This window comes from Chanodichthys erythropterus, chromosome 16 (genome assembly GCF_024489055.1).
Source record: "Chanodichthys erythropterus isolate Z2021 chromosome 16, ASM2448905v1, whole genome shotgun sequence".
In the NCBI taxonomy this organism is placed as follows: Eukaryota; Metazoa; Chordata; class Actinopteri; order Cypriniformes; family Xenocyprididae; genus Chanodichthys; species Chanodichthys erythropterus.
This window is the reverse complement of record NC_090236.1, coordinates 14076424-14100407: the sequence shown is the minus strand read 5'-3', so window position 1 is coordinate 14100407 and position 23984 is coordinate 14076424. Positions and strand designations below refer to the sequence as shown.

General features: G+C 33.9%; 1 protein-coding gene across 1 annotated transcript; it reads left to right on the top strand.

Moving 5' to 3' along the window:
* Nucleotides 1-152: 152 nt before the first annotated feature.
* nectin4b (nectin cell adhesion molecule 4b) lies at nt 153-23969 on the top strand. The gene is made up of 11 exons (XM_067363965.1): nt 153-1383; nt 5168-5362; nt 7568-7735; nt 7920-8198; nt 8299-8413; nt 13480-13631; nt 15003-15177; nt 15253-15328; nt 17344-17406; nt 17481-17651; nt 20814-23969. Exons 1-11 carry the CDS (start codon nt 1335-1337, stop codon nt 21081-21083), a joined length of 1713 nt encoding a protein of 570 aa, XP_067220066.1. The 5' UTR covers nt 153-1334; the 3' UTR covers nt 21084-23969.
* Nucleotides 23970-23984: the final 15 nt, after the last annotated feature.

Here is a 23984-nt window from a genome sequence, read left to right as displayed (position 1 = left end):
GCTACACATTGCAAGAGAAGTCTGAAATGCAAAAAAATGTCCCACATTAGTGCAATTCACCCTATATATATATATATATATATATATATATATATTTTTTTTTTTTTTCTTTTAGTATATATATATATATATATAAATATATACTAAAAATATATACTACTACAATGTACTTAAACTGCTCTATTTTCGTGCACTAATTTTGTACATTTTTTTGTAAAAATTCTTTGTTAGTACTTTTTGTTTTTAATATACTATCTCTGTATTTAAAATATATTTAATTACCACTTGAAGCACACTATGGGTTCAAATGTACTATAAGTGATATCTAAATACATTTTTTCAATAAAAGCACATTTAAGTTCATATTTCATGCTGTCTCAAAATAGCACAGATGAGTACACTTACATGTTCTTAAGATGAACTTAAGAAGTACTAAAGAAGAATTTTTAGTATATTAATTACAAAATGAGTGCATGAAAATAGAGCATTTTAAGTACATTATTGTAGTGCACTGTTTTACACCTGGGTGTATATATATATATATATATATATGTATGTATAATGTGAGTTGACCAGCAGATGGCGCTATAAAACGCTAAAAGAAGTTCTAAAAATGTAATATAAATGTAATTTATATGTAGGCCTATTTAGATTAATGTAAAAATAAATTTAAAAAATACTTATTAAATAATAATAATAATAATACACTATCAAGTAAAAACAAACTCTGTATGTCTCTCTTGATTAGAGTTTAAATTCTTCGCCTGATTGTTGGTTTGTTCATAAAATGTGAAGAATGTGCATCTGAACTGGTTTGTCCTGTTCATTTCTGCATCACTAAACCGAACAAAACAAAAGACGCGAATTCCTCAAACTTCCGCTGAAACTCGACAGAGTTCAGAGAGATCCAGTGAAATCCTCCTGATGTAGAATAAATATGAGTTCATAGTTCAGTGCACAAACCAAAGGTCACTCAGTATGAGAGAGAGAGAGAGAGAGAGAGAGAGAGAGAGAGTGTGTGTGTGTGTGTGTGCGCGCGCGCGCGTGCGTAGCGTAGCGGTGGGTGGAGTCCACGTGAACACGCAGGTGTGTGAACGCTCACCTGAGCAAAGACTTCAAACAGAGTTTAATCATGAGTTTATCAGCCTCGGGATCTTCCTGGAGAAATTCAGCTTGTGCTTCATGACAGAACCGACACTGCTATTATCTTTTATTAATTTAAATGTTGAGAAATGGAAGATCTTAAGAACACAGTTTGACATGGATTATGAGAAGCGCGTGAGGACATGAGGAGATCCTTGAGGAATAACAGAGAAATACTGACAGAATAAACTATGACCAAACTACAGACCTGCATCTGTGTGCTCATCTTCACTCTCATGGGTAAGACACTGTGAGGACTCGAGGTGTGTGTGCTTAGTTAGTTAGTGTAGGTTGTAAATGTGTGAATCACGGTAACACTTTACAAAAGTCTCATTTATTAACATGAACTAACAATGAACAACAGTCATGTTAATTTACTAATGCATTGTTGAAATCAGAAGTTGTATCTGGTAATGTTAGTTAATGTTTTAACAAACTAACTAAGAGCAGATAAATAATATAGTTGTGTTTCAGCAGGAGTGTGTGTGAGTGTGTGTGTGTGTGTGAGTGTGTGTGTGTGTGTGTGTGTGTGTGTGTGTGTGTGTGTGTGTGTGTGTGTGTGTGTGTGTGTGTGTGTGTGTGTGTGAGATTGATCTGTTATGTGGTGCAGCGACATTCTTCATTAAACTTCAACCAGCCTCAAAAACCATTACTGATTTATGACTGTCGTGGAGGAAATAAGTTCAGAACTGTGTGTGTGTGTGTGTGTGTGTGTGTGTGTGTGTGTGTGTGTGTGTATTGTTGTTTTAATCGTGTGGTGTGTCAGAGTGTTTGTGTTCAGAGTGTCTGTCAGCTGAGACGAAGACAAACAATAACCAGAACTGCAAGATGACATTCTCTCTTTCTGTCTCACTTTGTTCACTGTGAGAGACTGTCGAGCTTCACAACTAGTTTTGCTTCAGGATGATTTTACATTGAGCATGAAGTGGATCCAAAACAGTTCCAAAATGAGCAGAAATATCCTAAAAATCAAACCTTCCAGTATACAGGAGTATAAACAGTTAAAGAGATCTCAAACTGAGCTCAGATTTGAATGTTTTTCTGCTGCTTCACGTTCATTTTATTGCTCTAAACTATTACTGCATGAAAACTAGTTAATTTGAGTCTGTTTTTATTTACTTTATGAGAAATATCTGATACGTAAATTAAACGTGACTGAAAGCAGGTGCATTTCCCTGTTGAATCGCTGTACTTACAGCTCTGTAACACCTTCTGTATCATAAATGATCTGATAAACCTGTCGGACACGATCTCTGTCTCTGATTGACTTTATCAAGTAAAAGTCTTTTCATATTACTGTACAAACGTCATCCTTCAGATCGTGTCTTTCTGCTGTGAAATCTGCACTGATTTTGATCAAGTAAACGTAAGAATAACTCTGATAATGTTAGTAATATTTCAACTGGATTAAAGCAGCTTTACTTGATTATCATCATTTATTAGAAACATCATGTTGTCACTGACATCATTATTGCATTGCATGATATGTTTTAAAACCACAGAGATTTGATCATAAAAATAAGCATTTAAATGTCATCTTTATTGGCAGATATTGAAATTCAATTCTGTGTCAAATCAACTCAGATGTCCCCGGATCAAATTTGTGATGTTTTTTTCTGTAGAAAGACACTCATAAATAGTGATGAAAGCCCAAATATTGAATGTCACAGATGTATATTTCCTGAGTAATCCAGTGTTTTGTAGACGTGACCATTTTCACCTGAGATTTGAAGCCAAATTAAAGGGGTTTAAAATGACTTTATAAAGACGGCAGCATCATTATTTTATTTTCACACAGATATTGGAAGATCTATTAGTGAAATCTGTCGACTTTATCAATCTGTCTTTCATTATATGCCAACAGTGACGGCTCAGAAATGGCAGAAAAAGTATTTTTTCCTCAAGTTTGCATGCCTGAAACTCAAGAAGTGTTAAAGATATCTTAATATCCTTTTAGATTCTGGTTTTCTTCTGGTTTCTTCATTTTAAAGGCTCTTGATGGTTCAATCCCAGAGATATGGAGATCTTAATGTGGCTCCATGAGTAAATTGGACACATTTTCAGTGGTCAAAAACCAAATGTGGGTCACTTTGCACACAGATGATACTTCTTTTATTTTAAAGAGGAATATCTGAAGAACGGATAATGTTGAAACTAGAAGTGTATCTCATGTTTTTCGGTCAACTAATTTGCATAAAACAAACCTGTCTGAGTGCCATAAATATTCCTTTTCTAAAGTTTGCATGCCTGTAACTCTAAAAGTATTCAAGATATCTTAATATCCTTTTAGATTCTCATTTTTAATAAACTTTCCTTTTGAAATTTTAATTTTCAGCACCCTATATAGTTCAGTCCCATAAATAAAAGGATCTCAAAGCAGCTCCATGTTCAAATTGTTGAATTTTACCAACTTTCAGTGACCGAAAACCAAATGTGGGTCACTTTGCATAGAGCTGATACTTTTTGCATTTAAAGAGGAAATGTCTGAAGAATAAATAATGTTGAAACTAGAAATGTATCTTGTTTCCCTCTTATCAAAAGATTTGCATAAATCATAACTCTCTCTGTGTCCAAAAACAAACGTTTTTCTGAAGTTTAGAAATAATTCACGAAGTGTGAAAGATATCTTAATGTCATTTTAGGGCTCAATCACAGATATAGGGATGTCAATGCTGTAACATGTAGTTATGAGGCTGTGTATCTGAACGCTTCAGAAGCTGTTAAAATGAACAAAATCTTCCAAAAACCCCAGAAACTGATTCAGATATAGATTCTTATAAATACACTTTTGAGAGCAAGTTAATGTGCCTCGACTCAAACATTTCAGTGGATGTTTGGCACTCAGAGAGAGTTATGATTTATGCAATTCTTATGATAAGAGGGAAACAAGATACATTTCTAGTTTCAACATTATCTGTTCTTCAGATATTCCTCTTTAAAATTAAAGAAGTATCATCTGTGTGCAAAGTGACCCACATTTGGTTTTTGACCACTGAAAATGTGTCCAATTTACTCATGGAGCCACATTAAGATCTCCATATCTCTGGGATTGAACCATCAAGAGCCTTTAAAATGAAGAAACCAGAAGAAAACCAGAATCTAAAAGGATATTAAGATATCTTTAACACTTCTTGAGTTTCAGGCATGCAAACTTGAGGCAAAGAGACACAAGAAGTGCTTTTCTGTCATTTCTGAGCCGTCACTGTTGGCATATAATGAAACACAGATTGATAAAGTCGACAGATTTCACTAATAGATCTTCCAATCTCTGTGTGAAAATAAAATAATGATGCTGCCGTCTTTATAAAGTCATTTTAAACCCCTTTAATTTGGCTTCAAATCTCAGGTGAAAATGGTCACGTCTACAAAACACTGGATTACTCAGGAAATATACATCTGTGACATTCAATATTTGGGCTTTCATCACTATTTATGAGTGTCTTTCTACAGAAAAAACATCACAAATGTGAGCTTGGGAAGTTTTCGAAATTTGGTTGATTTGACACAGAATGATCCAATACTGTTATAAAGATTTCAAGCATCAGAATCTCATATAAATATCTGCATCTACATCAAATTGCATATTTTTGCTCAGTTTGGGCTGTTTCTTCCTCCATATTCTCACTATGTCAGACTATATGAGACATAAAAACCTGGTGCATGATTTTATTTTTTATTTTAATTTTATTTATTGATGCATGATATAAAACATTAAACGCATGCAAACTGACAGATGCGTTTACACTAAAAACGCTTTGATTAAACATGTTTTTGACGTCAAAAACCAACCACATGGAGTGTATTTTATTATTTGTGTTAAGCATTGGTTGTTTTCGGGCTCATATCTGACTCGCTCATTGTGCCGCATGGGAACGTCCTTGGGTTTTTTGTGACATGTTTGTCGGCGAGAGCAAATGACGATAGCGTGGGTTTATTATTAACTCTCTCACACTGACCCGTCTGCAATAGTAAACCCGGTCAGAGATGTTTGCAGATGTTCACTCACTGACTCTTTATTTCTCAGTCTGTGTTCACAGCGAGTTCATCGACCCGCCTCCGTCTGCGGCCCTGCGCTCGTTCTCGGACACGCGGACCAGGCTGCCCTGTCGGTACGTGGTGGAGGGCAAGGAGAAGGTGGTGCAGGTGACCTGGTCCAGACAGAAACCAGGAGGGGAGAAAGAGCAGATCATTATAAGACACTTTACTGAAGGACCTAAAGGTATAAACACAAACTAGTCGAGTCAATCTCACACCCTTTTAGGAACAGTCTGGATCATATTTCATAATGGAAAAAATCTTAATAGTCTTCACAGGAACTTTATTTTCTCTGACACAAACATGCGTTCAGGTGATTCATCCTCTTCTTGTCACCTGTAAATCACCTGCCATTCAAAGAAGCGCAAACAGACACAAACATCATCTTCCCCGCAGCAGTTTTGTTGAATTAGCCGATGGAAACACTCTCGCACGCATTGTGTTGTGACGTGTGTCTGTCACCTAGAGACGTTTGTCATGACGGATATTTTCAATGCTGCATTGTGTTGACGGAGCAGCTCACATCTGCCATCTGTGTCGATGTGCACTGCTTTAAAGAATATCCACCCAACGTGTTATTCATTAAAATAAATGATCACTGAAACCAAATCTAAAAAATATTAAGATTTCTTTAACACTTCTTGAATTAAAGACATGTAGACTTCAGAAAAATGTTTGTTTTTGGCACTCAGTTATGATTTATGACCAAACTTCCCCAGCTCACATTTGTGATGTTTTTTCTGTAGAAAGACACTCATAAATAGTGATGAAAGCCCAAATATTGAATGTCACAGATGTATATTTCCTGAGTAATCCAGTGTTTTGTAGACGTGACCATTTTCACCTGAGATTTGAAGCCAAATTAAAGGGGTTTAAAATGACTTTATAAAGACGGCAGCATCATTATTTTATTTTCACACAGATATTGGAAGATCTATTAGTGAAATCTGTCGACTTTATCAATCTGTGTTTCATTATATGCCAACAGTGACGGCTCAGAAATGGCAGAAAAGCACTTCTTGTGTCTCTTTGCCTCAAGTTTGCATGCCTGAAACTCAAGAAGTGTTAAAGATATCTTAATATCCTTTTAGATTCTGGTTCTGAACAAACTTTTCTTCTGATTTCTTCATGTTAAAGGCTCTCGATGGTTCAATCCCAGAGATATGGAGATCTTAATGTGGCTCCATGAGTAAATTGGACACATTTTCAGTGGTCAAAAACCAAATGTGGGTCACTTTGCACACAGATGATACTTCTTTTATTTTAAAGAGGAATATCTGAAGAACGGATAATGTTGAAACTAGAAATGTATCTTGTTTCCCTCTTATCATAAGAATTGCATAAATCATAACTCTCTCTGAGTGCCAAACATCCACTGAAATGTTTGAGTCGAGGCACATTAACTTGCTCTCAAAAGTGTATTTATAAGAATCTATATCTGAATCAGTTTCAGGGGTTTTTGGAAGATTTTGTTCATTTTAACAGCTTCTGAAGCGTTCAGATACACAGCCTCATAACTACATGTTACTGCATTGACATCCCTATATCTGTGATTGAGCCCTAAAATGACATTAAGATATCTTTAACACTTCGTGAATTATTTCTAAACTTCAGAAAAACGTTTGTTTTTGGACACAGAGAGAGTTATGATTTATGCAAATCTTTTGATAAGAGGGAAACAAGATACATTTCTAGTTTCAACATTATCTGTTCTTCAGATATTCCTCTTTAAAATTAAAGAAGTATCATCTGTGTGCAAAGTGACCCACATTTGGTTTTTGACCACTGAAAATGTGTCCAATTTACTCATGGAGCCACATTAAGATCTCCATATCTCTGGGATTGAACCATCGAGAGCCTTTAAAATGAAGAAACCAGAAGAAAACCAGAATCTAAAAGGATATTAAGATATCTTTAACACTTCTTGAGTTTCAGGCATGCAAACTTGAGGAAAAAATACTTTTTCTGTCATTTCTGAGCCGTCACTGTTGGCATATAATGAAAGACAGATTGATAAAGTCGACAGATTTCACTAATAGATCTTCCAATCTCTGTGTGAAAATAAAATAATGATGCTGCCGTCTTTATAAAGTCATTTTAAACCCCTTTAATTTGGCTCCAAATCTCAGGTGAAAATGGTCACGTCTACAAAACACTGGATTACTCAGGAAATATACATCTGTGACATTCAATATTTGGGCTTTCATCACTATTTATGAGTGTCTTTCTACAGAAAAAACATCACAAATTTGAGCCAGGGAAGTTTCTATGGCATCACTGTGAAAAAATACCTTTTTTGGAACATTAATTCACCGTGTCGTGACACTTTTTATATCTTTTATAAGAACCAAGTGATGTATATGAATGTTTCTTTGTTTGTTTCTCCCAGTGTCTCCTGATTTCCTGAAGCGCGTTCAGTTCGAGAGCCCTGAGCCGACGGTCGACTCCACGCTGTTGATTCTGGACACAAAGAAGGCGGATCAGGCCACATACACCTGCCACATCTCCACCTTCCCCTCCGGAAACTTCGAGAGACAAATCAGCCTGACCGTCTGGAGTAAGAGCCCCTCTTTTCACATCTCCATTGAATTTCCCAAGCTCCATTTCACTTCTGTGTACAAAAGGAAGGTTTGTTAATCAGTTAATCTGCAGCACAGAATCAACATCATCTTCTGAACTAACCAGTTTAAACATAACTTGATTTAGGCAGCAGTTTCACACTATTGTTTCTCCTTCTCTAGGTCTGCCGATCTCCTCACTGGATCCCGTGATCCTGCAGGAAGGGCAGTCGTTCCGTGTGGCTGCCTCCTGTCGTTCGGTCGGACACCCTCCGCCGCGCCTGTCCTGGGACACGGAAATTCCCGGGCAGTCGCAGAACCGGAGCGGAGAGGACGGGGTCGTGACCTCGCAGTTTTCCCTGCACCCTCTGCGCAGCATGAACGGCCGTCGGCTGGACTGTCTGGTGTGGCATCCGGCTCTGGACGGCCCGCGCAGAATCAGCAACCAGCTCGTCGTGCACTGTACGTCTCCCTAAACACATCGAAAATAAGGAATTTATTATTATATATTTATATAAATAAAGATTACAGTTTAAGAGAGCTGCTTTCTATGTGAAAACAGTTCCTCCGGATGCAGAGATTGTTAGTTCTGGCTCCTGGAGGATCGGTCACACCGGATCAGAGCTCAGATGTGCAGTGAATGGAAACCCGCTGCCGCAGAACGTCACGTGGAGCAGGTAACAGTTTCACAGATTTCCTGGCCAGGAGCCGCTGTTGGCACTGCAGAATTCAGCCTTAGGTTTGTTTTATGTGCTGTTTTGGGGCGAATAAACAGCTGAAATGGATTAAACCACAATTGACTGATACGGAAAAAATTGTGATCAGGATTTCTTTCCATCCAACAGTATTTCACAGAAGTAATATACAGTTCTGATGATAACTTAAATATCTAAATATTGTTTATCTCATTGTAACAGCCTCGTTTGATTCAATAGCTGATTTACTATTTTACTATGTTTCATTTTAGTATTTAGCATTTATTTATAGCTTTTTGCTATTTTAGTATTAGAATTTATTTTGTGTTTTAGAATGCATTTTTTTTGCTTTTTTTAGTATTAGTATTTATTTTAGTATTTTGTGATTATTATTATTTTTTGCTTTAGTATTCAGTATTTATTTTAGTAATTTAATTATTTGTACATTTTATGTACCTTTTTTAGTATTAGTATTTAGTATTTATTTTAGCTTTTTTGCTATTTTAGTATTAGTATTTATTTTACTATTTTGTATTTATTTGTACTAATACTATTTTACGATTTTTAGTATTAGTATTCAGTATTTATTTTAATAGTTTTTGCTATTTTAGTATTAGTATTTATTTTAGTATTTTGTAAATATTTCTACTATTTTATGATTTTTGGTATTAGTATTTAGTATTTTATTGTTATTTTAGTATTCGTATTTATTTTAGTATTTCGTATTTATTTGTACTAATACTGTTTTACGATTTTTAGTATTAGTATTCAGTATTTTAATATTTTTTGCTATTTTAGTATTAGTATTTATTTTAGTATTTTGTGATTATTATTATTTTTTGCTTTAGTATTCAGTATTTATTTTAGTAATTTAATTATTTGTAAATTTTTTGATTTTTAGTTTTAGTATTTAGTATTTTATTTTAGTATTTTATTGCTATTTTAGTATTCAGTATTTTATTTTAGTATTGTAATTGTACAATTTTATGATTTTTGGTATTAGTATTTATTTTAGTATTTTATTGTTATTTTAGTATTTGTATGTATTTTGTATTTATTTGAACTAATACTATTTTACAATTTTTAGTATTAGTATTCAGTATTTATTTTAATAGTTTTTGCTATTTTAGTATTAGTATTTATTTTAGTATTTTGTAAATATTTGTACTATTTTATGATTTTTGGTATTAGTATTTAGTATTTTATTGTTATTTTAGTATTCGTATTTATTTTAGTATTTTGTATTTATTTGTACTAATACTGTTTTACGATTTTTAGTATTAGTATTCAGTATTTATTTTAATATTTTTTGCTATTTTAGTATTAGTATTTATTTTAGTATTTTGTGATTATTATTATCTTTTGCTTTAGTATTCAGTATTTATTTTAGTAATTTAATTATTTGTACATTTTATGATTTTTAGTGTTAGTATTTAATATTTATTTTAGCTTTTTTGCTATTCTAATATTAGTATTTATTTTACTATTTTGTAATTATTTGTAATATTTTATGATTTTTGGTATTAGTATTTAGTATTTTATTTTAGTATTTTATTGCTATTTTAGTATTCAGTATTTTAATTTAGTATTGTAATTGTACTATTTTATGATTTTTGGTATTAGTATTTTATTGTTATTTTAGTATTTGTATGTATTTTAGTATTTTGTATTTATTTGAACTAATACTATTTTACCATTTTTAGTATTAGTATTCAGTATTTATTTTAATAGTTTTTGCTATTTTAGTATTAGTATTTATTTTAGTATTTTGTAAATATTTGTACTATTTTATGATTTTTGGTATTAGTATTTAGTATTTTATTGTTATTTTAGTATTCGTATTTATTTTAGTATTTTGTATTTATTTGTACTAATACTGTTTTACGATTTTTAGTATTAGTATTCAGTATTTATTTTAATATTTTTTGCTATTTTAGTATTAGTATTTATTTTAGTATTTTGTGATTATTATTATCTTTTGCTTTAGTATTCAGTATTTATTTTAGTAATTTAATTATTTGTACATTTTATGATTTTTAGTGTTAGTATTTAATATTTATTTTAGCTTTTTTGCTATTCTAATATTAGTATTTATTTTACTATTTTGTAATTATTTGTAATATTTTATGATTTTTGGTATTAGTATTTAGTATTTTATTTTAGTATTTTATTGCTATTTTAGTATTCAGTATTTTAATTTAGTATTGTAATTGTACTATTTTATGATTTTTGGTATTAGTATTTTATTGTTATTTTAGTATTTGTATGTATTTTAGTATTTTGTATTTATTTGAACTAATACTATTTTACCATTTTTAGTATTAGTATTCAGTATTTTAATATTTTTTGATATTTTAGTATAAGTATTTATTTTAGTAATTTGTAATTCTTTGTACTATTTTATGATTTTTGGTATTAGTATTTAGTATTTATTGTTATTTTAGTATTCGTATTTATTTTAGTATTTTGTATTTATTTGTACTAATACTGTTTTGCGATTTTTAGTATTAGTATTCAGTATTTATTTTAATATTTTTTGCTATTTTAGTATTAGTATTTATTTTAGTATTTTGTAAATATTTGTACTATAATGATTTTTAGTATTAGTATTTAGTATTTTAACTTTTTTGCTATTTTATTTTACTATTTCATGTTTTTGTTGCTATTTTAGTATTAGTATTTATACTATTTTATTATTTTTGATACTAGTATTTATTATATTTTATTGCTATTTTAGCATTAGTATTTATTGTAGTAATTTGTAATTATTTGTACTATTTTATGATTTTTAGTATTAGTATTCAGTATTTATATCTGGCAGTGGGATCAGAAAAATAATCTTGTTTTCCCTTTGGATTAAGTAAATTTTTCTTGTTGTAAGCATAACTCTCACTTTGTTTTGATGCTTCTTTCAGAAAACAAGAATTCATATCAAGTATTTTTTTACTTCTACTAAATGTTTTTTTGCAGTGTATTACAGGTTATAAGTATTTATATGACCTCCGCACCATGTGACCATGTCACCGTGCGTCTGATCAGACTTTCCTCAATAGCACACGTGGTTTGAGGAATCGCTTGTGTCTGGAGGAGCATGACGATGCATCAAACGCCGTTAATTGCAGTTGATGCGCTGCATCTTTAATCCGGTCCACAGCCTGTGTTTCTGCGCCGTTAAAACAGTCATTACAGGACAGGAGGTTATTTAGGGCTCAGCGTGTGTCTCGATACACACACCCCACCCTCATCATTTAGCATCCTGCTCTTTCTCTCTTTCTTCACTGTCCCATGCATGAAACTCTCCTTACTCTCAGCTTGCAACGTGACACTCAAGCTTTTATTTTATCCTGAAAGGAGCATGTGAATATGCATCGCTGCTGCAGTTCAGACCCTTTGTGATTGTGTGTTAAACAGAGAGAAAGGAAGAGAACATAATGAGAAACACAAAGAGAGTGGGGGGTGGAAAACTCCTGTTCTTGTAAGGATTTTTTGGGAATCCTTTATGATTTTGCCATGTCACTAGTTTCTTTCGGTGCTCCTGAGTTTGAATAAGTGCAGTGGATGAACGGACAGACAGACAGACAGCAGCGTAACAGACAGATAAACAGTCCTGCGGTTACTGACGATCACTGACCGCCTGATGCAAACGACTCACGAACATCAGCAGCTCGACCTCTGATCTGATACGCTGTGATTCACTTCCAGGAGGATATACTAATACTACAAATAGTAAAATACTCAAAATAAATACTAAATAATACAAAAATACTAATACTACAAACAGTAATATACTCAAAATAAATACTAAAATACTAAAACTACAAACAGTAATATACTCAAAATAAATACTAAATACAAAAATACTAATACTACAAACAGTAATATACTCAAAATAAATACTAAATACTAAAATACTAAAACTACAAATAGTAAAATACTCAAAATAAATACTAATACTACAAACAGTAATATACTCAAAATAAATACTAAATAATACAAAAATACTAATACAAATAGTCTAAATAAATACTAAATACTAAAACTACAAATAGTAAAATACTCAAAATAAATACTAAACACTAAAATACTAATACTACAAACAGTAATATAAACGCTAAATAATAAAAAATAAACACTAAATAATACAAAAACACTAATACTAAAAATAGTAAAATAGTCAAAATAAATACTAAATACTAAAATACTAAAACTACAAACCGTAATATACTCAAAATAAATACTAAATACTAAAATAAATATTAATACTACAAATAGTAAAAGAATCAAATTTAATACTCAATACTAAAATAAATACTCACTACAAATAATAATATAGTCAAAATAAATACTAATACTACAAATAGTAAAATAGTCCAAAAATAAAATAAATAAATACGGAAATAAATACTAATATTAAAATAGCAAAACTAGATAGTAAATACAAAAATAAGCATGATATTTTGCAGGCCTGCAGTTTCTGAAGCTTTTCTAAGGTGTTTTCACTCAGGTACTGTAGGAGGAATGAACTGGCGACCGGCTGCAGGAGTCACATGATACTTGGATGATAATTACAGTGAGGGTCCGAAACCCGAGATCTTTTTAATGTGGTGTTTGGCGTTGCTACAGCCGTCAGATCGCCTGTGTGTGTGTGCGTGTGTGTGTGTGTGTGTGTGTGTGTGTGTGTGTGTGTGTGTGTGTGTGTGTGTGTGTGTGTGTGTGTGTGTGTGTGTCAGTATCGGGGTGTGTCCTGATCTCACACCTGTCTGAGAAGCTGAGTCTTTTAAAATCTCCTACAGCTGATTCAACACAAGACACTGATGGAGGAAGTGAAAATCGGCTCTCATGCTCATTAAGAATGCGGCATGATTAGAATGACTTCTGAAGGATCATGTGACACTGAAGACTGGAGTAATGATGCTTTGATCACAGGAATAAATGACTGTTTACTGTATATTCACATAGAAAACAGCTGTTTTAAAACAAACAGTAGCGTGTATCCAGCATGTGTTTGTATTGCTTTGATAAACTCTGTTCATCCTCTCTGTTTTCAGGAGGGACGGGCGTCTGCCGGAGGGAGTGTTGGTTCAGAGGGACAGACTGCTGTTTGTTCGGCCGCTGAATGTGTCGGACGAGGGTCTGTACGTTTGCCAGACAGGAAACAGTGTGGGAACCGCTAAAGCCCAGTTTAAACTGGAGATCAGAAGTAGGTGTTTCATCTAATAAAGAAACATTCAGAACAAATGACACAGACTTGATCTTCCTCATGAACCACATGGGTTTCCCACAGAACTTGCATCATATTAATGGTCATTACAGAATGATCACCATATAAGGTCAGAAAAATCACCTTGTTTTCACTTTAAATCAAGAGTATTTTTCTGACTCCATTGGCTGATATTTGTTCTTGTTTTGTTTCATTCTTGACTTGATATCTTCAGTCATTTTGCTTCTCCAGTAAATGTATCTTGATTTAAGAATGTGTGCAGTGTATTTTCTGATTGAACATTGGAAATGGAAGTAAAAATAGAGGCACCATCATCAGCAGAAATTGTGTTTAAAATAACAAGCAGGATGTTTGATTGTGGAAACATTTCTGCTTTTAATGTTGCGGTCAGTCTCGTCATTCTCTGGATGTTTTTTTTCGCTGGTATTGCCACACAACCCAAACGTCTTTGACTTCCTCATGATGATCTACACTGGTGTGTAAATTTAGATCTTAATCACAAGCAACAGTGACTCAGAAAACAATTGAAACGCCGCCTTTGTTCAGTGAAGGACCTTCAACATTCATTTACTCGATATGAGTCGACTCTCCTGAGTCTGCTGCCCTCATGTGGTGGAAATGAAATAAAATTAAATAAAAGTACAATAAATTACAGTAAATTAAAGAAAATTAAAGTATATTAAAAAAAAATAAAATGTAAGTAAATTAAATAAGTACATTAAAGTACATTAAATTACATTAAAGAAAATTAAAGTACATTTAATTAAATTAAATTTAAGTAAAAAAAAAGTAAATTAAATTACATTAAGGTACATTAAAGTAAATTAAAGTAAATTTAAATAAATTAAATAAAAGTACATTTAATTAAAGTAAATTAAAGAAAATTAAAGTATAATAAAATAAAGTACATTAAATAAAAGTACATTAAATTACATTAAAGAAAATTAAAGTACATTAAATTAATGTACATTAAAATAAAGTACATTAATTTAATTTAAAGTACATTAAAATAAAGTACATTAAATTAAAGTAAATTAAAGCAAGATTTAAATATGCATTAATTAAATATGCACTAATTTGCATATATTTCATGAACAGATAAAAGATAAAGCCATTTCCCAAACACCAATCACAACACACTGCTCCAGCCGACCAATCAGAGCACATTGTGCTTTTCAGAAGGAGGGGCTTCATAGAGACAGGAACTAAACAGAGCGTTACTGACAGACTGGGAAGAGAGGAGCTGCAACAATGGAGAATATGAGGAGAATAATCAACCTGTTCTAGTAGAGAACAAAAGGACACAATAGATCCTAAATTAACGCAATATCTGGTTTTGTTTGTTCTTAGAAGATTCTAATGAAGTTGCAGAAGCAATCAAGATCCCATCGGAGACTCTCCTCATCATCATCGGGGCGTCTGTCGCCGGGGCTTTGGTGGTCGTCGTGGTGATCACCATCATTTTCGTCAACTGTCACCTCAGACGCAGGAACAGGAAGCTGAAACGGGCGCTCAGTGCGAGAACGTGAGTCTGTGACCTTTGACCTTGGAAATATCTGGAGATAAACTGTCCTGCTGCATGAAGGTGTTTTGTTCTCAGGGAGGAGATGATCAGCCTGTCGCGGCAGGTGTCCATGAGGAGACTCAACTCCATCACCTCTGATCCCAGGACAGCGGTACAGCAGCTTCACTCACATATGCAAAACTCTGAAATACTGTCACATTATTTTCATATTAGCATAATGCAAAAAATACTCAAGTCCTTTATATATAATGCATTATTAAAGTATTTTTAATGCATTAATGATGCACCTTATATACATTATAATATTGATTTATAATGTTTGATTGTTTTGCAATTTAACATTATTTTCATGATAATGAAGAAAACTTACTAATATTCTCATTACCATAATGCAAAAAAAAAAATCAGTTTATTGCCCTGCCGTTAATTTCTGCAAATTTAATTTTTGTTTTAAATCTTTGTATCACAGCATTTTTATTTCATGATATTAAAAAATAATAAGAAATAAAAAAAATGACTCAAAAGTAAGAATGAAATTGTGGATGGAAAATGTTCTTAATTCTCATGAAAATAATGTTGCAATGTGAAAAAAAATCATTCTAAAAAATAGACTTTTTAGACTTTTTTTTATTCACGTGTCACTGCTGTAATTCCTGAGATTCAAGAGATTAGAATATGTATATTATATATTATATAATAGAGATTAGATATTTAGATATAATATTGTTGCACTTTTTTTTTGATGAGATTCTTCTTTATACCATTAAACTTGTGATGTTTATAATATAAACTTCAATTTTTTTTAATGCTCTGGCTTCATAAACTGCAGCAAGGAATAGCACATGACATGCAGGAAGAAAGTAGTAGGCAAAATCGCGCACACGATTTAGCAAATCGAGGGAACTAAATAAGTCGCGCACACGATTTAGCGAATCGAGGGAAAGAAATAGTAAGTCGCGCACACGATTTAGCGAATCGAGGGAAAGAAATAGTAACTCGTGTACACGATTTAGCAAATCGAGGGAACAAAATAGTAAGTCGCGCACACGATTTAGCGAATCGAGGGAAAGAAATAGTAAGTCGCGCACACAATTTAGCAAATCGAGGGAAAGAAATAGTAAGTCGCGCACACGATTTAGCGAATCGAGGGAAAGAAATAGTAACTCGTGTACACGATTTAGCAAATCGAGGGAACAAAATAGTAAGTCGCGCACACGATTTAGCGAATCGAGGGAAAGAAATAGTAAGTCGCGCACACGATTTAGCGAATCGAGGGAAAGAAATAGTAAGTCGCGCACACGATTTAGCGAATCGAGGGAAAGATATAGTAAGTCGCGCACACGGTTTAGCAAATCGAGGCAACAAAATAGTAAGTCGCGCACACGGTTTAGCAAATTGAGGGAAAGAAATAGTCAGTCGCGTACACAATTTAGCAAATCGAGGGAACAAAATAGTAAGTCGCGAACACGATTTAGCAAATCGAGGGAACAAAATAGTAAGTCGCGCACACGGTTTAGCGAATCGAGGGAAAGAAATAGTCCGTCGCGTACACAATTTAGCAAATCGAGGGAACAAAATAGTAAGTCGCGCACACGATTTAGCGAATCGAGGGAAAGAAATAGTAAGTCGCGTACACGATTTAGCAAATCGAGGGAACAAAATAGTAAATCGCGCACACGATTTAGCGAATTGAGGGAAAGAAATAGTAACTCGTGTACACGATTTAACAAATCGAGGGAACAAAATAGTAAGTCGCGCACACGATTTAGCAAATCAAGGGAAAGAAATAGTAACTCATGCACACGATTTAGCAAATCGAGGGAACAAAATAGTAAGTCCCACACACGATTTAGCAAATCAAGGGAAAGAAATAGTAACTCGTGCACACGATTTAGCAAATCGAGGGAACAAAATAGTAAATCATGCACACGATTTAGCAAATTGAGGGAAAGAAATAGAAAGTCGCACACACGATTCAACAAATCAAGGGAAAGAAATAGTCAGTCGCGCACACGATTTAGCAAATCGAGGGAACAAAATGTTAAATTGTGCGCCTGATTTACTTTTTTTTCCCCCTGCATGTCATGTGCGGGACTCCATAGAATATAGATCTGAAGTTCCTCTTTATGTATTTGAAAGTAAAGTGACACTTCCTGTGGTTTTCAGGCAGAAGAGGGTTCACTAATGCGGATGGACAGTGTGATGAAGAACAGTGTTTTATCCGTGGAGGTGAGTTGACTTTAAACTCGTCTCGCACACGTGTGCATGTGACGCGTCACCATATAAACTCTCTCTCTCTGCAGGATCACTCCACACTGAGAGACGGAGAGTACGACAGTCTCGGACGTCCTGCCATCTACCCGTCGTACCGACCGGACCGAGGCATTAAGAAGCTGAGAGACATCGAGGAGGACGAGAGAAGCGAGCGCAGACGAAGAGTCGAGTCCTACGTCAAATCCAGCAATATGTCTCTGGTGTGTGGGAGTTATAAACAATACTTCTGTTGTCTGCCTTTTTAGCAAGTAAAAGTCTTAATTAAGTCTTAATTATATTATATTAAGACTTATGTACAACAGCAAAGTTTTGATCATCGAGGGAGACAGGGAACAAAATAGTAAGTCGCGCACACAATTTAGCAAATCGAGGGAACAAAATAGTAAGTCGCGCACATGATTTAGCAAATCGAGGGAACGAAACAGTAAATTGTGTGCACGATTTAGCACATCGAAGGAATGAAATAATAAATCTTGTGCACAATTTATAAATTGAGGGAACAAAATAGTAATTCGCGCACATGATTTAGCAACTCGAGGGAACAAAATAGTAAGTCGCGCACATGATTTAGCAAATCGAGGGAACGAAACAGTAAATTGTGCGCACGATTTAGCACATCGAGGGAACAAAATAGTAATTCGCGCACACGATTTAGCAAATCGAGGGAACAAAAATAGTAAATCGCACATGATTTAGCAAATCGAGGGGAACAAAAATAGTAAATCGCACACAATTTAGCATATCGAGGGAACAAAAAAAGTTGTGCACACGATCTAGCAAATCGAGGGAATAAAATCGTGAATCATGCTCACATTTCAGCAAATTGAGGGAGTGAAACAGTAAATTGTGCGCACGATTCAGCAAATCGAGGGAACAAAATAGTAAGTCGCGCACAAGATTTAGCAAATCAAGGGAACGAAATATTAAATTGTGCGCACGATTCAGCAAATCGAGGGAACAAAATAGTAAGTCGCGCACACAATTTAGCAAATCGAGGGAACAAAATAGTAAGCGCGCACACGATATAGCAAATCAAGGGAACGAAATAGTAAGTTGCGCACATGATTTAGCAAATCGAGGGAACGAAATAATAAATCTTGTGCACAATTTATAAATCGAGGGAACAAAATAGTAATTCGCGCACACGATTTAGTAAATCGAGGGAACAAAAATAGTAAATCCACACGATTTAGTAAATCGAGGGAACAAAAATAGTAAATCCACACGATTTAGTAAATCGAGGGAACAAAAATAGTAAATCCACACGATTTAGTAAATCGAGGGAACAAAAATAGTAAATCCACACGATTTAGTAAATCGAGGGAACAAAAATAGTAAATCCACACGATTTAGTAAATCGAGGGAACAAAATAGTTAATCTGCGCACACAATTTAGCATATCGAGGGAATAAAAAAAGTCGCGCACACAATTCTGCAAATTGAGGGAGCGAAACGGTAATTTGCACACACGATTTAGCAAATCGAGGGAACAAAAAAAGTCGCACACACGATTTAGCAAATCGAGAGAACAAAAATAGTAAGTCGCGCACACAATTTAGCAAAATCGAGGGAACGAAATCGTGAATCGCGCTCACAATTCAGCAAATCGAGGGAATAAAATAGTAAATCATGCGCACAATTTATAAATCCAGGGAACAAAAATAGTAAATCGCACACAATTTAGCAAATCGAGGGAACGAAATAGTAATTCGCGCACACAATTTAGTAAATCGAGGGAACGAAATCGTGAATCGCGCTCACAATTCAGCAAATCGAGGGAATAAAATGTTAAATCATGCGCACAATTTATAAATCCAGGGAACAAAAATAGTAAATCGCACACACACGATTTAGTAAATCGAGGGAACGAAATAGTAATTCGCGCACACAATTTAGTAAATCGAGGGAACGAAATCGTGAATCGCGCTCACAATTCAGCAAATCGAGGGAATAAAATAGTAAATCATGCGCACAATTTATAAATCCAGGGAACAAAAATAGTAAATCGCACACACACGATTTAGTAAATCGAGGGAACAAAAATAGTAAATCGCACACGATTTAGTAAATCGAGGGAACAAAATAGTTAATCTGCGCAGACGATTTAGCAAATCGAGGGAATAAAATGGTAAATCATGCGCACAATTTATAAATCCAGGGAACAAAAATAGTAAATCGCACACACACGATTTAGTAAATCGAGGGAACGAAATAGTAATTCGCGCACACAATTTAGTAAATCGAGGGAACGAAATCGTGAATCGCGCTCACAATTCAGCAAATCGAGGGAATAAAATAGTAAATCATGCGCACAATTTATAAATCCAGGGAACAAAAATAGTAAATCGCACACACACGATTTAGCAAATCGAGGGAACGAAACAGTAATTCGCGCACACGATTTAGTAAATCGAGGGAACAAAACAGTAATTTGCGCACACAATTTAGTAAATCGAGGGAACAAAATAGTAAATTGCGCTCACAATTCAGCAAATCGAGGGAACGAAATAGTAAATCGCACACACAACTTAGTAAATCGAGGGAACAAAATAGTTCCTTTGAAGCTGGTATGGCGTTAAAAAAGAAAGAAAGAAAGAAAGAAAGAACAAAATAGTTCATCTGCGCACACAATTTAGCAAATCGAGGGAACGAAATAGTAAGTCACGCACACAATTTAGCAAATCGAGGGAACGAAACAGTAATTTGCGCACACGATTTAGCAAATCAAGGGAACGAAATCGTGAATCGCGCTCACAGTTTAGCAAATCGAGGGAACGAAACAGTAATTTGCGCACACGATTTAGTAAATTGAGGGAACAAAACAGTAATTTGCGCACACAATTTAGTAAATCGAGGGAACGAAATAGTAAATCGCACACACGACTTAGTAAATCGAGGGAACAAAATAGTTCATCTGCGCACACAATTTAGCAAATCGAGGGAACGAAACAGTAATTTGCGCACACGATTTAGCAAATCAAGGGAACGAAATCGTGAATCGCGCTCACAGTTTAGCAAATCGAGGGAACGAAACAGTAATTCGCGCACACGATTTAGTAAATCGAGGGAACAAAACCGTAATTTGCGCACACAATTTAGTAAATCGAGGGAACAAAACCGTAATTTGCGCACACAATTCAGCAAATCGAGGGAACGAAATAGTAAATCGCACACACGACTTAGTAAATCGAGGGAACAAAATAGTTCATCTGCGCACACAATTTAGCAAATCGAGGGAACGAAACAGAAAAGCAAAGTTTTGATCATTTAGAGGCCTTTGAAAATTATGACCAAATACGAGACAGAAGCTTTACAGAGTTAAAACTGCATCCTGATGATGTTTCTTTGTGTTTCTCCATCAGGATTCAGGGCTTCACAGGGATCAGAGTTCTCCTCCTCGCTCCGTGAGCTCCGGTCCGACCGAAGCATGGAAACGCGGCTCTCGCAGAGAGATTCACCGAGAGGAACATGATGCATACATGCAGCAAGAGCGAATTCCAGAAGGAGAAGAAGAAAACGCCCATCATTTGTCTGAGGCAGTTTCCAACTACTTCCAGTGCAGCAACGGAGGACTGACGCCGAAGGAAAATCCCAACGCCATCATCATCCACTCGCCCAGACAGATCATCTGATGAAGGACTGTCCATTTTACAGACTCAGAAAAGGCATCTTGTTCTCAAACCTGCATGACTTTTGCAAAATGTTCATAGTGCACAAAGTCACGCGTATCACAATATATTGAAATATGATAGACGAGAATAAATAGATTTAAGATGTGCATCACAAGTGTTTGTGACATTTGATACTGTTGATGTCAAACCTGCTGCGATGCATCTCGAACAAGATTGCTAACACTTTAAAATAAGGTTCCATTAGTTTACACTGCAAAAAAATTATGTTCTTCCTTAGTGTTTCTGTCTTGTTTTCCAGCACAAATATCTAAACATTCTTAAATCAAGATACATTTACTGGAGAAGAGAAATGACTGAAGATATTAAGTTTTGTTTTATGAAAAATGTATCAGTTTGTGCTTCAAACCAGAACAAATATATGCCAGTGGAGTCAGAAAATTGAGCCAAAAGACTCAAATAAGAGGTAATCATCAAATGATCACAGATTTATTAAGCTGTTATAAATCATACTTGTTCATTTTTGTTACATTTTGATGTTATGTGTAACAAAATGTCCTCTGTGTTCAGGTTTGACTAGGAAAATTATTGCAAAAACTGACACTTCAAATCAATGTTTCAGACAAAAAAAACAATCTAAACCTTGAACAAAGTAGTCTTTAAGAATGTCTAAGTATAAATTCAAATCTTAACAACTTAATAAAAATAAGAATTTGTATATAAAAAACACTATAAGCCACTTTAAATAGAACTATATAGGAATCTAGCAGTTAAACCATGGCATTACACAAGTTTTTCTTTTTTTTACCCCCACCAGGTAAGTTACTGCTTTAATAATAAAAAATATTAGAAAAAAAAATTGTGTGCTATTTTCAGTGGGGGGAAAATAGCTAATAAAAATTGTATAAATATTGCATAGCATCATGAAATACCCTCAAAATCTTAAATAATAATCCAAAAATATTATTGAACAAAAATATATTACATTGCTTTCCTGAAAGAAAAAAAAAAGTATATTTTAAGGCTTCGGTCACTTTTGACCGTGAAGGAGCCGAGTGTGACCCCTAAACGAAGAGGACCAGAGGCAATGTTTAGATATTTGTGCTGGAAAACAGGACCGAAATACTGAGGAAGAAGAACATTTTTTGCAGTGAATTGACTAACAATGAGCAATAGATTTGTTACAGTATCACAGTCTGCTTTCATTATAGACAAGATTATATGAACATTCCTCAGATTTTCTCCTCTTGTGTTTCATGGAGGAAAGAAAGTCACACAGGTATGGAACAACATGAGGGTGAGTACATGATAGATTTTAATATTATTTGTTTGAACCGTCCCTTTAAGAGGATGATCAGTGATTTATTTCCCATCGGCTGCACTGGATCTCTTTCTTCAGCACATCATGTGAACTCAGACAATAGAGGAGACGTTTAAACACACAAACACTGACATATGGATGCGTTTCTGCTGAAGTCCTGCTGATCTTGATTCGTTCCTGGTTTGGACTCGTTCTACCTCTGCGTGCCGAGATGACAGAAGTGTGATGGTGAAGTGGTGTTTATATGATGTTAAGACACTTTCTTGTATAATCTATTCCACCACGACAAACATCTATCAGTTTTTCATGTTTGTTTGAATTGACACTGTTTAAATTACATATTCATCTGTCACTAAACTAAAATATACAACATAAGATGTTTATATTTATAGTATAATTACACTACCGTTTGGAATAATTATGATTTTTTTTTTTATGTTTCTGAAAGTCTCTTCTGCTCACCAAGGCTGCATTTATTTAATCAAAAATATAGCAAATATTGTGAAATATTATTTCAATGTAAAATAATTCATTTTTGTGGAAATCGTCATTCACTACCATTCAAAAGTTTGAGGTAAGAAAGATGAAAGACAGAAATTACTATTTTTATTCAGCAAGGATGCATTAAATTGATCAAAAGAAGATGTTTATAATATTATAAAAGATTCTATTTCAAATAAACGCTGAAAGTTCATCAAATAATCTTGAAAAACTTGTCACGGTTTCCAGAAAAATATGAAACATTGATAATAATCATAAATGGATCAAATCGTCATATTAGAATGATTTCTGAAGGATCATGTGACACAGAAGTAATGTTGAAAATCCAGCTTTGATCACAGAAATAAATTACACTTTACTATATATTCACATAGAAAACAGCTATTTTAAATTATAATAATATTTCACTATTTTTACTGAATTTTTTTTAAATAAATGCAGCTTTGGTGAGCAGAAAAGACATTTTCAAAAACATTAAATCTTAATTATTTCACACTTTTGTCTGGTAGTGCATCTGTTATGTCTATATAAAATGTTTATGTTTGACTTCAGTTTTGCTCCAATGTCACTTTCTTTACAAAAACTTTTTCCACAGAAAAAGTCGCTACAGTTATTGTTGCTAATGTAAAGATGTAATACATTATTATTAATTACTTTGGCACAAACTATGGTTACCATATGACCCAGACTAACAGGTTACCTCTCTAACTACTGAACACATATTTTAGACTGTGGACTGGTTTATATTTACTCCACAAAAACTCCATCGCTCGTTACAGTATTGCACTATTTTTAAAAGTTACTATATTTTATGTCTGAGTAATAATGTATTACTAAAAGTTTAAATTAGTAAATGCTTTTTATTGTTAGTTCATGTTAACAAATGAAACCTGAATGTGTTCCCAGCTTGAAGTCAGTCTGATTTGAACCTGAAAAGTAAGACTGTTAGTTGGTCTGACTTTAAACATCTGTTTATGCAACTAGATAAGTAGATAAATGTGTTTTGTATATTTGTAATGTTGAGTTTGTGTTTTTTCACACAAATAAAGATTACTGATCTGTGAAGAACTTTAATAAATGTT